The sequence below is a fragment of the Schistocerca americana genome, chromosome 4 (assembly GCF_021461395.2).
Source record: "Schistocerca americana isolate TAMUIC-IGC-003095 chromosome 4, iqSchAmer2.1, whole genome shotgun sequence".
Lineage (NCBI taxonomy): Eukaryota > Metazoa > Arthropoda > Insecta > Orthoptera > Acrididae > Schistocerca > Schistocerca americana.
The window spans coordinates 825,516,764-825,533,333 of record NC_060122.1 but is presented as its reverse complement, the minus strand read 5'-3'; the positions used below and the strand labels follow the sequence as shown (position 1 = coordinate 825,533,333).

Genomic DNA, 16,570 nt, shown 5'->3' with positions numbered 1-16,570 from the left:
TTGTTTTTAGTGTCTTCTCCCTGTTTCTTGCATCTCTCTGTGGTTTTCTTGTCCTGTTTTGTCGATTGTAGTGTTTGTCATCCTTCTGTCATTCTTCTGGTTCTTCCTTTCTCCTGTTATTGTGCCGTATGTCTTCCAGTTGGGAGGACAAGACTGGAGTAACAGCGTACATTCAGCCAGATCATTTTGCTTTGGTAAACATACACATCTTCTTTCTCTACCAGCAATGTATGTATTTGTGTGTTCAACAACAGTAAATCTCAAAGTTAGAGGTGATTTTGTATTTACTGTCTTATATTCAAAAGCTCTTTATCTAGACAAGGTGTACAGAATATAAACTGTGCATTTTTTTTTGTTTCAAATTACGTACGAAGTTGGGCAGCAAGGAAAATAAATACCATTTCAGTCCAGCTCAGTCTAAAATTAAGTCTCATAATGAAATTTTACAACTGTATATTTAAAATGTCAAACGTTATTAATACTGATCTCTCAATAACTTCAGTAAAACTAATAAGAACTGAAACTAAAATGAAATGTGTAAATAGCACTTAATCAATTATAAAATGAATTAATACATAAAATCAAACAACGGAAAATCCAGGATGGAATGTAACAATACGAGAGAAGGAAAATTGCTACTCACCATGTAGTGGAGATGCTGAGCCACGATAGGCACAATAAAAAGATTCACACAATCATAGCTTTCGGCCATTAAGGCCTTTGTCAGCAATAGACACACACACACACACACACACACACACACACACACACACACTCACACTCACACACACACTCACACTCACGCAAGCACAACTCTCACACACATCTGCAGTCTCAGAGAGCTGAAACTGCACTGCGAGCAGCAGCACCAGTGCCTGATGGGAGTGGCGACTGGGTGGGGGTAGGAGGAGGCTGGGGCGGTGTGGGGGAGGGATAGTATGTTGGGAGTGGCGGACAGTGAAGTGTTGCAGTTTAGATGGAGGGTAAGAGAGAAGGTGCGGAGGGGGCAGGGGGTAAGTAGCAGAAAGGAGAGAAATGAAAATAAAAGAAATTAAAAGATTGGGTGTGGCGGTGAAATGACGGCTGTGTAGTGCTGGAATGGGAACAGGGAGGGGGCTGGATGGGTGAGGACAGTGACTAACGAAGGTTGAGGCCAGGAGGGTTACAGGAACATAGGATGTATTGCAGGGAAAGTTCCCACCTGCGCAATTCAGGAAAGCTGGTGTTGGTGGGAAGGATCCATATGGCACAGGCTGAGAAGCAGCCATTGAGATGAAGGATATTATGTTTGACAGTGTGTTCAGCTACAGGGTAGTCCACTTGTTTTTTGGCCACAGTTTGTCAGTGGCCGTTCATGCAGACAGACAGCTTGTTGGTTGTCATGCCTACATAGACTGCAGCACAGTGGTTGCAGCTTAGCTTGTAGACCACACGACTGGTTTCACAAGGAGCCCTGCCTTTGATGTGATAGGTAATGTTAGTAATCGGACTGGAGTAGGTGGTGGTAGGAGGATGTATGGGACAGGTCTTGCATCTAGGTCTATTACAGGGGTATGAGCCATGAGGTAAGGGATTTGGAGCAGGGATTGTGTAGGGATGGACGAGTATACTGTGTAGGTTCGGTGGACGGTGGGATACCACGGTAGGAGGAGTGGGAAGGATAGTGGGTAGGACATTTCTCATTTCAGGGCACGATGAGAGGTGATAGAAACCCTGGCGGAGAATGTAATTCAGTTGCTCCAGTCCCGGATGGTACTGAGTTACGAGGGGAATGCTCCTCTGTGGTAAGGCTGTGGGACTTTGGGAGGTGGTGGGAGACTGGAAAGATGAGGTATGGGAGATTTGTTTTTGTACAAGGTTGGGAGGATAATTACGGTCAGTGAAGGCTTCAGTGAGAGGGACTTCTTGGTATGAAATGGGTGGCAGCTGTCGAAGTGGAGGTATTTCTGGTGGTTAGTAGGTTTGATATGGACGGAGGCACTGATGTAGCCATCTCTGAGGCGGAGGTCAACATCTAGGAAGGTGACTTGTTGGGTTGAGAGGGAGCAGGTGAAGCAAATGGGGGAGAAGTTGTTGAGGTTCTGGAGGAATGTGAATAAGGTGTCCTCACCTTCAATCCAGATAGCAAATATGTCATCAATGAATCTGAACCAGGTGAGGTTTAGGATTCTGGGTTTTTAGGAAGGATTCCTCTAGATGGCCCATGAATAGATTAGCATAGGATGGTGCCATATGGGTGCCCATAGCCATACCACAGATTTGTTTGTAGGTAATGCCTTCAAAGGAGAAGTAATTGTGGGTGAGGATATAGTTGGTCATGGAGACTAGAAAGGAGGTTGTTGATATGGAATCCATAGGGCATCTGGAAATGTAGTGTTCAATAGCAGTAAGGCCATGGGCATGAGGAATGTTAGTGTACAGGGAGATGGCATCAATAGTGACGAGCAGGGCACCATGTGGTAAAGGGAGAGGAACTGTGGAGAGTTGGTCGAGGAAATGGTTGGTATCTTTTATATAGGAGGATAGGTTCCAGGTAATAGGTTGAATGTGTTGGTCTATGAGAGCAGAGATTCTCTCAGTGGGGCCACAGTAACCGGCTACCTTGGGTCATCCTGGATGGTTGAGTTTATGGACTTTAGGAAGGATGTAGAAGGTGGAAGTGCAGGGAGTGGTAGGGGTAAGTAGAGAGATGGACTCTGAGGAGAGGTTCTGGGATGGGCCTAAGGATTTGAGTAGTGACTGGAGATCCTGCTGGATTGCTGCAATGGGATCACTGTGGCATGGTTTGTAGGTGGAAGTAACTGACAGCTGACAGAGAAATACATGAAAGTGCAAGGAACATACAGAGAATGTATCCAATTGCTTTCCACTCTCCTCCATTTTCTTTTTGAAAGTACTGTTGTTTCTAAAATCTGAGATACAAACAATTGCCTTTCTGTACTTGTTTTGCTGTAATTTTGAGAACTATATTTTGGTGGTTACAGTGTGCAGATTATTATTTTAGTACTCTCTGATGAGAGTGTAATGATATAATTAGTAACAACCAGTTGCGCATAAGCAAAAGAAACTTTGTACAAATAAGAATGTGGCAGTTTTTTTAAGTAGTAGCTTTCCTTATAGATTTATTGTGTTTGTTTTACCTATGCAGTGACAAATAGCATATAGTAGTTTATTGAGAATTAATTGTTTATAATGTGCATAGAATTTATTTCTAACAATGCATTCTTGTTGTTGGTGCATAGCTTCACTCATCCCATATTCCTTAAAATTCTCTCCTCTGTTTGTCAGAGGTGTCATTTTTCTTTTCTTTTCTCATTTTGTAAGTGACAATTTAGTTATGCGAAAACAAAATTCATTGATTGAAGCTAGTTATAAAACTATTCTATCAGACTTGTCACAATGTGCAAAATTGAAATCAAGAAATAGATTAATAATTTAAAATTTTAATATAAATCCTTTCCAATCATTAATCTTATCTTACACAAATCAGCATTAAATTATTAAAAATGACTACTGAGATCTCAGCAGTGTAGTCATTGTGAAGTTGAGCAAAATGACTACCATAAGCATGGTGTGATTTAAGTGCCTTTCTACATATGTGCTCCTTCCCTAGTACCCGCAATAATGGCTATATGGCTGAAATTGCAATAGTGGTTTTTATAAATAAATAATTTTAGCCTGCAGTGGCCATGATGTCCTTTAAAAAATTTTACACAACAGTGAACCCCAGCTACAAGAACTTGATTAGTATTACACTAAATCTTACTTGGTAGCCTTTGGTGAGATCAGGATCAAATGTCAGATTTTCGCCTCTTTCAGACAGAGGTGGTTTTATGAATTCTCGGACAGCCCCAGTTATTTGGTGAGGTCCATGGTAGTATCGTAACCTGATCTCATTTTCTGCTAATGCAAACACCCTTTCAGCAACATCTTCATTTGGTGCTTTGTCTGGATTCCGAAGGAATCTTTCTGTTATTTTCTGTGTAAAATGAAATATAATTATTAATAATATTAGGATCTCTACTTGTGCTAACACTATTAGGAAAACATATAAATACTATCAAAAGAGTGCTCCTGTCACAGCACAAAAAGGAGAATATGTTTCTCTCTTAAAGACTGTGCTAGAAAAGTAGGAAACCAGCTTCTTCAGTGTTCATTCCATCTTTCTCACAAAAATTTTGGCATGTGAACATATTCAAGTTCTTTTAACCCAGTGCATTCTAAATCCTTTTATCCAGTCTCTCTTTGCAGTGAAGCTTTCATATTAAGCATATCCTTTTCCTTCCATTGATTTACAGTATATATTCACGGTCACCACCATACCTCAGCAGCTCAAAAATCTGTAGGGTCCAACTCACTTTTTCCCCCATACCCACTTGTCCAAAATTTAGGTACAAAGTGCGGTCTCCAATACACCTACATATTAAAGTTCACCAGTATGGGAGGTTCCAGACCTCCCAAGCCTATGTCTCATCTCCACTTATCTGTATTTTACATTTCCACTGTCTCCTCCATCTTTTGATCCCACTGCTTCCATCTTCATCCATCTCTCTTTCTCTTTTACTGCCAGTGTCTCTCACCAACCATCAGTATCTCCTCTCTCTCTTTGGCTCCCACTGCTATTTTTCTTTATGCACCTCTCTTGCCACTTTTCCCTCCCACCATCACTGTCTCCTCTCTCTTTCTCCTCCACTCACTCTGTGTTCTCTCTCTTCTACTGCAACTGTTTGTGTTGAGGAAGGTGGAATAAGGGTTTAGATAGATGGTTTTCCACTTTTCAGTCAAAGTCTTAGGAAGAGGAACATATTTGCCTTTCTTGTGGTCCAACAGGGAATTTTTCCACTGGTCCCCTTCTTTTCCCTGCGACAGCAGGGTGTGCTGCTTATATAAAATGAATACTATAAGTCAGTAAAGTTTTGATAACACGTTTGTTTGTGTGGCCATCCTCCGCAGCAAGCATATAAATACTTGTTTTGCAAATCAAACTGCCTTTTCCTGCTGCTAGTTACTTGATTTATCCCATACGCATTTCGCCTTCTCCTGTTCTAAAGCATCACCAGTGGGATCTATAATGATACAGTTTTGTTAGTTATAGATTATCAAACAGTTCACTTCATGATTTTTTTGTAAAAATAAGTAATTACTTACGATTTGCTGATCTGCGTTTCCTCATATCTGCTCTGGAGGTCGCACTACCACTTTTATCACTGCCATATATTCACATCTTTGTGTTCTCGCCATCCACATACTGTTCACCATGCTTCAAAAGAAGATGAAACATGTAATGAAGTCGCAATATTTACACTGTGAAAAGAAGTGTATGACGAAATAGTTGTATCGAGTGACAAAAGAACGATAGTCCACCACAAAAAAGAGTGAGAAACTTGGTGAACAGTGTGTGGATGGAGAGAACACAAAGAAGTGAATATATGGCAGTAATAAAAGTGGTAGTGCGACCTGCAGACCAGATGTGAGGAAACGCAGATCAGCAAATCGTAAGTAATTACTTTTTTTACAAAAAATCGCGAAGTGAACTGTTTGATAATCTATAACTAACAAAACTGTATCGTTATAGATCCCACTGGTGATGCCTTAGAACAGGAGAAGGTGAAACACGTATGGGATAAATCAAGTAACCAGCAGCAGAAAAAAGCAGTTTGATTTCCAAAACAAAGTTTTGATAGTTTATTTATATATTACTATGCATTTATATAATTTGATGCATACAAATAACAAATAAATATGCATAATGTAAGGTTAACACAAACTTATTTACTTTATATTTGCCCTGGATACTTTGCTCAACCCCCCCCCCCCCCCTTTGAATCATGAACCTTGCCATTGGTGGGGGCACTTGATTGCCTCAGCAATACACATAGCCATACTGTAGATGCAACCACAACACAGGGGTATCTGCTGTGAGGCCAGACAAATGTGTGGTTCCTGAAGAGGGGCATCAGTCTTTTCGGTAGTTGCAGGGGCAACAGTCTGGATGATTGACCGAACTGGCCTTGTAACATCACCCAAAATGGCCTTACTGTGCTGATACTGCAAATAGCTGAAAGCAAGGGGAAACTACAGCCGTAATATTTCCCGAGGGCAAGCAGCTCTAGCGTGTCATTAAATGATGATGGCATCCTCTTATGTAAAATATCCCAGAGGTAAAATAGTCCCCCATTCAGATCTCCAGGTGTGGACTACTCAGAAGGACGTCGTTATTAGGAGGAAGCAAACTGGTGTTCTAATGATCAGGGCATGGAATGTCAGATCCCTTAACTGAGCAGGTAGGTTAGAAAATTTAAAAAGGGAAATGGATAAGTTAAAGTTAAGATATAGTGGGAATTAGTTACGTTCAGTGGCATGAGTAACAGGACTTCTGGTAAGGTGAATATAGGGCTATAACTACAGAATCAAGGAGGGGTAATGCAGGTGCAGAACAGCATAGTGAATACATTATTGTAGCCAAGATAGATATGAAGCTCACAACCACAACAGTAGTACATGTTTATGTGCTAACAAGCTCTGCAGCTGATGAAGAGATTGAAGAAATGTATGATGAGATAAAAGAAATTATTCTTGTAGTTAAAGGAAATGAAAATTTAATAGTGATGGGGGACCGTAATTCAATAGTAGGAAAAGGAAGAGAAAAAAAAGTCATAGGTGAATACGGACTGGGGGAAAGGAATGAAAGAGGAAGCTGCCTGGTAGAAGTTTCCACACAGCATAATTTAATCATGGAAGAGGATGTAGAGGATGTAGATGAAGATGAGATCGGAGATATGATACTGCGTGAAGAAACAGAGCACTGAAAGACTAAGTTGAAACAAGGGTCCAGGAATAGACAACATTCCGTTAGGACTACTGATAGCCTTAGGGGTGCCAGACATGACAAAACTCTTCTATCTGGTGAGAAAGATGTATGAGACAGGTGAAATACCATCAGACTTGAACAAGAATATAATGATACCAATTCCAAAGAAAGCACGTGCTGACAGGTGTGAAAATTACCAAAATAGCAGTTAAACAAGCCATGAATTCTTTACAGAAGAATGGAAAAACTGGTAGAAGCTGTCTTCGGAGAAGTGTAGGAACATTTGAGGCAATACTAACCCTACGACTTCTCATAGAAGATAGCTTAAGGAAAGGCACCATAGCATTTGTAGACTTAAGCTTTTGACAATGTTGACTGGAATACTCTCTTTCAAACTCTAAAGGTGACAGAGACAAAATACAGGGACCAAAAGGCTATATACAATTTGTACAGAAATCAGATGGCAGTTATAAGAGTCAAGGGGCAGGAAAGGGAAGCAATGGTTGAGATGGGAGTGAGATAGGTTTGTAGCCTATCACTGATGTTATTCAATCACTATATTGAGCAATTAGTAAAGGAAAGAAAAGAAAAATTTGGAATAGGAATTAAAGTCCAGGGAGAATAAATAAAAACTTTGAGGTTTGCAAATGACAATGTAATTCTGTCAGAGACAGCAAAGGACTTGGAAGAGCAGCTCAACAGAATGGATAGTGTCTTGAAAGGAGGATATTAGATGAATATCAACAAAAGCAAAATGATGATAATAGAATGTAATCAAATTAAATCAGGTGATTCTGAGTGAATTAGATTAGGAAATGAGACACTTAAAGTAGTAGATGAGTTTTGCTCTTTGGGAAGCAAAATGACTAATGATGTCAAAGTAGAGAGGATATAAAATGTAGACTGGTTATGGCAAGAAAAGCGTTTTTGAAGAGGAGAAATTTGTTAACATCAAGTATAGACTTTTATAGTACAGAGTTTTAGAAGGTCTTTTCTCAAGCTATTTGTCTGGAATGTAACCATGTATAAAAGTGAAACTTGGGCGATAAACAGTTTAGGCAAGAAGAGAATAGAAGCTTTTGAAATGTGGTGCTACAGAAGAATGTTGAAGATTAGATGGGTAGATCACGTCACCAATGATGAGGTACTGAATAGAATTGGGGAGAAGAGGAATTCATGGCACAACTTGACTAGAAGAAGGGATCAGTTGGTAGGACACATTCTGAGACTTAAAGGGATCACCAATTTAGTACTGGAGGGAAATATGGAGGATAAAAATTGTAGAAGGAGAACAAGAGATCAGTATAGTAAGAAGATTCAGAAGGTTGTAGATTGCAGTAGCTACTCGAAGATGAAGAGGCTTCCACAGGATAGAGTAGCATGGAGAGCTGCATCAAATCAGTCTTTGGACTGAAGACCACAACAACAACAACTTCACTCGTTGATTGCAATTCACTGAAAACCATGGCTTATTATTTGTATCTTAAAAGAGTAAAGATTTTATTAGAAACACTTTACTGAATTTGCAGTCTTTTCCATTTTACATAATTTTGTCAGTCATTTTAGGTTCTTTTCAGGTTCAATATGATCCTTTTTAGCCCATTTTTGTAACGGTAGACCACTTTGGGCATATTTGTATAGGTATGAAGTGCCCAGTATACAGAGGCAGCATGTCATAATGTTATACTGATGAAACAATTCTGACTCCAAACATAGTTTGGTGACCTTAGAACCTTTGTGATAACTCTACAACCCTTGACATGTGTTCATGACGTCATTTACTACAGTTGCGCCTCAGACAGGGTATTATGTGCATAAGTACAGTAACTTTGTACCTCCGGATCTCAGTAACAGATAATGGTATCGAAAAAAATTCCAAGGTTCCCAAAAAAATCACTTTAAGAACATATGGAAAAATTCTGATGATTTGCCAGAGCTGAAACTATAGAACTGGCATCCCCACAGTTGGTAATTTTGGGACCCAAAAATCATTGCTTTTAGGGTGTATTTCGATAACAGATATAGATTTTTGAAAATGGAAAAATGGCCTTTCTAGGTGAATGTCTAAAGAATGTACAGTTAAAATTTGATCCACTTGCTATCATTAGTTATTTAGATAATTGTGGCCCGTGCTGCAAAAAGTCTAAAAACTGGCTTTTGTGACTTCTTGCATAATTATAGTAACTTTGAATTTCTGGATCTCGATAATCACTGGGAAACAAAAAAATAATTTTTGAATGTTTTGAGCACTTCATGAGGCAACTCCTACTAATTTTGGGTTGAGAAAAACAAACATGACAATGAAAAATTTTTGTTAGCTCTAGTTTCTATGATACACACAAGGTGGAAGTATTACATATTAACAGATTGAGAGAAAAGGATACATTTTAATTACATACATGCTAACAACAATGAAAGTGCATTTGATTTTTTTAACTGGTAATTACATGCTAAGAGTTCTAAATCGCTGGAAAAACACTTCGCAGATGGTCATGTCTGAAGAGAATCATGTGGTGGCCTATTGACTTCATCGTCTTTTAGCTTGCCTCTTGAAATGGAGTTCCGCAGAATCCCTACACGAAGACCAACAGTAATCCACAAGCATTACTTCATTCCAACAGCCCTGATATCTTTGTTCCATAACAGAAATGTCCTGATGGAATCTCTCGCCATGTTCATCACCAACAGCTCCACAACCAGGAGGGAAAAAGTCTAGGTGGGAGTGGAGAAAATGGATCTTAAGGGACATGTTGCATCCAAGGTTACGGTATTTTGCAGGAGCACTGTCACCAAATGCTTATAGTTGTCATCTCTTTTGTTGCCTAAAAATCCATGAACAACACCCTTGAAGGCTTCCCAAGCTTCCTTTTCTTTCCCCTCCAAAACTTGGTAAGTGCAGGATCCTTTACAAGTTCTCTTATTTGTGGTCCGACAAAAATGCCTTCCTTAACTTTTGGATCACTTAATTTCGAAAATTTCTCTCTTATGTCCTTCTCGGTTCATAGCTTTGACAAAGTTTTTCATCAAACCCAGCTTGATATGCAGGGGTGGAAGAGAACATCTTTTGGGTCCATAAGAGGCTTGGCAATGACATTTTTCTTGCTAGGATGAAGATTTCTTGCAGGCCAGTCTTCTTTAATATAGTGCAATTTCCTATCTCTACTCTCCCACCTACATAAGAAGCAGCAATGCTTTGTGTAACCCAGTTGCATTCCTAAGAGTATGGCAATGACTTTTAGATCACCACAGATTTTCCATTTGTGTCCATGATATTTATGGTAATTGAGTCCAAGAGAGCTGTCATATTTGCATATGTCTCCTTCATGTGAACAGCATGACCAACAGGAATAGATGAAAGAAGGTTCCCATTGTGAAGTAACACAGCTTTCAAACTAAGCTTGGAGGATTCTATGAATAGCCTCCATTCAGTTGGATCATGGTTCAGATTCATAGATTTCATCAAGCCATTAATGTCGCAGCAAACAACAAGATTATTTTGCTTCTCAAAAAAGGGAAGCAGTTCCGTGTGATGTTTTCTGTACCGTGAGATTCTCACATCACTCTGGAGAAGATTCCATTGCTGTAGTTAAAACCCAAGAATTTCTGCATTCTCCTTTGACGGGCCAAGGTCTCTAATGAGATCACTCAATTCCGCTTGACTTAGTCTGTGCAGTTTATCATCTTTTCCCTCAGGCTCTCGCCAAATCATAGGCACAGCGAAAGCCATAGATTGTTTCTTCTTTTTCAGCCATTCTCACTATGTAACTGAACCTATGTTGTAACATATATGTGGAGCCCAAGACTTATCCTGGTCCCCTACTTTCATACCGAAATAATACTGATAGGCAGTCTTTACAAGAGGCATCAGATTGCGTTTCTGTGAGGAAAATGTTATTTTACCACAAATATAACAAAAGTTATTTACACATTTTCGTAGCGTTTTGACAAATTTTACACTAAAAAAGCACTCGCGAACCAGAAATTTTGCATTAATTTGAGTAGAAACTACATGTAATTCACAGTCACAGCAACAGTATCTATGTTTATGACTTACAAACAGCTGAAGAGCATTTGTGTTTTGTTATTTGACAGGTGTGCCAACTGCCAAAAAAAAAAAAAAAATTCCCCCAAATTTAAAATCTTCACTCTAAAAAATGAAATGTCACTTTATCTTCAAAACAAGAGCTAAGCTGTCATTTTTATGGTGATTTTTGAATTCAGCAGATGGAAATACATGTAAATTTACTATTTTCAAGCCCGAAACATTTTCATTGTTGCCCAGTGTAATGGATAAGGATAGTGAACAAAATCTGAAGTTCCTTGAGAATGTCATCTTAAGTACATGTGGAAAAATATCAACAATCTACCATGAATAGATATTGTAGAAGTAGGCATCCCCACAATTGGTACTTTGTTTACCGGAAAATATTTTTTTTTTTTTTTTTTTTTTTTTTTTTTTTTTTTTTTTTTTTTTTTTTTTTTTTTTTTTGATGGGGGGATTTCTCAGGAACTGCCCATGAAATATGATGCTTTTATAAACGACCTAATGTCCAACCTAGCACACCTAATGCAAAAGAACCAACCAATTTCCTTAATTTGCCTTGGTCAGAAAAGATGTGTAATGTTTAAACTTTGACCCTGTACTGTAAAACAGCTCCACTGTACAACAGCTACTGTATGCCCGTTCTTCCAATAGCTATATAGGTGGTTGCTAGGCCATGGGCTATTCAAAACACTTTAGGGTGGCGAGCGCTAACCAGGAGTAAGTGTGTGGCGCCAATGAGGTCGACACCAGCATCGATATGTGTTCGTCTTTGGACTCTGAGCATCGTCTTTGGACTCTGAGCATTGTCTTTGGGCTGTTCTGCCATGTTTAGTTCTTTGTGAGACTTGCATGTGTTTAGATGAAAAAATGAACTACTGCTAAATGGGTGTTGTTTGGTGTAATAGCCCGAACTTTCCCCTCACTGCTTACCCCGAGTTGTAACGTCTTCCGTTTTCACCGTTTTACTGTGTCCGTGACCTCTGCATCAGTTATTTTCACGTGTATTACATCAACACAGCATTCGAACAATGACTTCGGCCCAGTGCCTAACGCTGGATTTTGTGATCGACATGCATTGTGTTGCGGGCGATGTACACCCACCAGGACTGCAACACGATGCCTCTCACCCAATGATTCCGCTGATTTCGCCAGACGTTTTCGAGCCTGCAACAATAAGTGAGGTTAGGAGCGCGCATGACTCCGGCTATCATACGCCTTTGTTTCCACCACATGTGCCCTCCCTCATCGACTGTGCAGTGCAGGAACAATGCCCATTTCTGCAAATGCTTCGTCAGACAACCTACTACCACCAGGGCAATGATTTGCCATGCCGCAATCCGTGCAGTACCACGTGGATATCTGCCTCGAGGCTGGAACTGCTTCGTTCACAGGTCTACCTCCTCAGCACCTGTCCACGCCCACGCCTGCCTTGGTCCAGCATCAGCACATGCCTTCCTACTTCGATACCTCGGCCTGCAACAGGAACAATAACTTGTTATCTGTGCCTGACCTCCACCTCTATCCCACTGCTACGCCTCAGTATTTTGTGCCACGACATTCACCTTATCCGCACACCGTTTTGAGTGGAGTGACTATGAACAGTGAACATTCACACATTCCGGCCCACGTTCAACATCATTTCCCACACTGTGCTTTTGGACAGCCCGCACCTCCGCAGTCTCCCTGCAACACAGGTGGCCCCGGCTCCGATCATATGTTGAGCTTTCCATGGACTAACACGCTTTCTCAAATTTTGAACTTTTTCTCACCTGTCGCCCCAGCGCCGGCTCCAGTCGAGCTTTGACTACCGTTCTCAGCACATCTCGGTGCCTCATCCATGTTGGTCTTCCGTGACGCGTCAATCCGAACACACCCGCAACGTGTTGAGCTTCCACAACCGCAATCGACACATTATGGTGTCTCACCCGCGTTGGCCTTCTGCGCAGCAACAGATAGTGCTCAACCACAATGCGTCACCTTCACGCTGTCACCTGAACAGCCATCGTTGCCACATCCCCTGGAGGCAAACTCTCCTGGAATACTACAGCAACAACAGCTTGATGCAGGCAGTGCCCCGATGAACTCAACTCAACCTGTTCTTCTGAACATTCTACAATGCTTACAGACGCTGCCACCGTTTAATCCCGACAGAGCAACAATCTGGTTCAAAATTGCAGACAAAGTGTTCGACCATTACAAACTCGACGAGTCAACCAGGTTTCTGTGCCTCATCACCCACCTGCACGACCAGGAGGACTTGATTGCTGACCTGGTTGACGCCCTGGACTCATCTACCCGGTGCACTCAGCCAAAAAGACAGTTCTACGTCGGCTTGCACGCTCAACTGAGGCAGCAATATGGCAAGTGCTCCACGTCGAGCAACTAGGCAACGACAAACCTTCCCAGCTCTGGAGAGGGCTACGTGCCCTGGTCAGCGCCGATCTATTCTCTGACACAGCTCTCCTCGCCATCTGGTCAGATAAACTATCTCCTCACATCCACTTTGCTCTGGCTCAAAGGCCTCCTGAACCTTTCGAACAAAGAATGACGATTGCTGACAAGCTACACGACGCATCACTGCTCCACTTCGCCAGCCACTGCCTACCTGACAAGTCTCAGGTTCAGGCTCATCGCCCTGCGTCCGGATGCGGCCGGGGCCGTACTGTGCCAACCGTTCTGCTCACTCTGGGAAGCTGTAAACAAGCAACTGGGACGTCACCGGCTCCACCCACGGTCACGCCCCCTCCTGCAACCGAACCTGCTGCAGCCATCGAACCTCGGCCACCGCCACTGGCAATGAACTTTCCGCAGGAAGTACAACCACAGTACCCGTACTGTTACTTCCACATACGGTTTCGTGAGGCAGCACAGAACTGCAGACCACCCTGCTACTTCCCAAACGCCAATCACAGGTAGATCCGGGTGCCGCCTCCTGCGCACAACATGACAGGCACCCCCCCCCCCCCCCCCCCCCCAGTGCTCCATTCTGTCCAGGAATGACCGGATAATTGCGGTCAACTTTACATTAAAGACATTTCGTCAGGATACCTTTTCCTAGTGGACACAGGCGCTGATGTTTCGTTGCTGCCTACGTCCTTAGCGTTGTCAAACATCTGCCCTCATCATACTTCACCGTGAATTCAACTAAACTATAATGCTCGGGTTCAACTTCCCACGTCGTCTCACTCTCCGCAAACTGCAAACTCGAGTGGACTTTTTTGGTGTGCGAAATTGACAAAACTATACTAGGCATTGACTTCTTGCAACATCACAAACTTTCACTGGACCTAGTGTGAAACACCGTATTCCATCATCCGTCCAAGACTCACTTCCCCTGTGCTCCGTCGAGCAACCCCCCCCCACCACCACCATCGGTCCGGGCTCATCTCATCAGTAAATGCTTGTCTCTGCCGACGACACTACAAGAAACCACACACAAGTGCCTTGTCAAGCTCGAACACATCGCTCGCCTATGGAAGGAAACCTTCGAGCTCTCCCTCCAAATCCACGAAACACAGCTCCAGCTCTCCGATGCAGCAAAGGAATTACAAACACTACAGCAAGGACAAAGCGAGGTCAGTAAGTGCGCCGAATCTGCTTGCAATCCCAGCAATTGAGCCTCCGTGTGTTTACCTCCCGCTACCCCTCGCAACTGTGCTATCAAGACTGCCATAGCATGTACTGACAGTTCCGCAGGGCCACACCCTCCTAACATGGCAGCGTGTCACACTTGGACGGACATAAGTGCGCATGGGCGACGAGCGTCACGTGTTCCCGACCTGACGGCTCCTACCCCGCCCCTCGTGGACAGCACCTCCAACTATGAAACTTCGGCTCCTGCGCACTGCCATGCGACCGCCACTGACAACACAAACAGGGCCCTCGCACCAAGTGTTCTGCCTGCGATCGTGCTGCCACAGGCCCCGCCCTGGGACAATGGACTCACTAATGGCTACGAGCTCCACCGAGCTCACCCGACCATGGTGCCACTGCTACAGGCCGGCGGCCATCTTGTCACGTTGGCTCCTGGGACACTTCACCACCTAGGCTCCAGTCGGGCCCACCGAGTGGCTCCTAACATCATGACTACGCCTCGCCTGCCCCGCCCACCACACATTGTAAACAAACCGTCTCCCGTGCCACCGGCAACATTTCCGTCATCACCAATGGCACAGTTCACAAGCTTCGCCTCACGCCAGGTCCCCCGATCTCGAGTAAACCTTGTCGACTTTGTCCCGAGCGCCTCTCTGACCTTAAAAATCAGATTTCTGAACTACTAAGCTCTGGTGTCATTGAACCCTCTGCCAGTAGCTGGTCTATGCCCATACATATGACACCCAAGAAAGACGGGTCCTGGCACATGTGCGGAGACTACCATCGACTAAATGCACGAACAATTATGGACACCTACCCCATACCCAACATTGCCGACTTAACCAGTTCCCTCGCAGGTGCGACCACGTTCTCTGTCACTGATTGCAAACGGGGCTACCACCAGATCCCCATGGCACCTGAAGACCCCGATCAGGTTATTTCAGTTTCAATTCATGTCCTTCGGTCTGAAAAACGCAACCCAGACCTGGCAACATTTCATCAACGAAGTGCTATTCAGCCTAAAATTCTGCTTTGCATATCTTGATGACATTCTTGTTTTCAGCTCCTCCATTGAGGACAACATTCAACATGTGCAAACTGTTATGAATACTCTCGCGGCAGCAGGTATCGAGACCAACTAGGACAAATTGCAGCTACATCAACCCGCTTTCACTTTTCTTGGTTTTCGGGTCTCTGCCGATGGCATTTCACTGCCCCCTGAGAAAGTACAAACAATACTAAACCTACCCACACCTTCGTCATTCAAAGTGCTCTGGCGCTTTCTGGGGACGGTTAATTATTATTGCTGACATCTACCTCAGGCTGCGGAGATTCAGGCTCCACTGATGGACAGCTTGGCAGGCATCAACACTTCTGGATCTCGGCCCATTCCATGGAATCCTGCTATGACTGTCTCTTTCACTGCCCTCAAAAAACTTCTTGCTGAGGCCTGCACCATCACACATCCTCATCCCAATGCGCAGCTTCTCATCACCACAGACGCAAGCAATACTGCCATCGGCGCTGTCCTTAGCCAGACAATCGACAGCCAAACTTCGCCTCTGCAGTTCTTCTCGCACAAGCTCACCAATGCACAACGGAAACATTCCGCATTTGACAGGGAGTTGCTCATGGTCTACGAAGCGATCAAGCATTTTAAGACTGATGTTGAGAGACACCCTGTCTACGTTTTAACGGACCACAAACCTTTGGCCGCGGCCATTACAAACCTGCCATCTGACCCGCCTCCTCGCCGCTTCAGATACATGGTCTTCATATTTCAGTTCACCACCGATGTCAGACACATAAAGGGTGCTGACAATATAGTTGCTGATTTCCTTTCACAAGTCGATGCCGTCCATTCACTGTTATACCCCTCTTTGAACTGCCTAACCTCCAACCCACTGACAAGGAAGCACAAAACCTGATTTCAGGCTCTACTTCTTCACTACACTTCGTCCGCACCACCTTCCCTGGCATTTCTGGTGAGGCACGTTACGCACCCTCATCCCTACCACACTCCGTCGAGCCGTCTTCACCGCACACTTTGTGTGGAGAAATGTCAGCAAGAACTGCCAGCAATGGGCACACTTCTGCATCACGTGCCAATGCTGCAAAGT

General features: G+C 43.2%; 1 protein-coding gene across 1 annotated transcript in view; it reads right to left on the bottom strand.

The window, feature by feature from the left end:
* The window catches only part of LOC124613834 (dynein regulatory complex subunit 7), a 346,600-nt gene that overhangs the window by 82,302 nt on the left and 247,728 nt on the right, over positions 1-16,570 (bottom strand). The window contains exon 9 of the mRNA XM_047142556.1: positions 3,767-3,979. Within this exon, the coding sequence (XP_046998512.1) occupies positions 3,767-3,979 (213 nt within the window). The remainder of the gene's footprint in view (positions 1-3,766; positions 3,980-16,570) is intronic.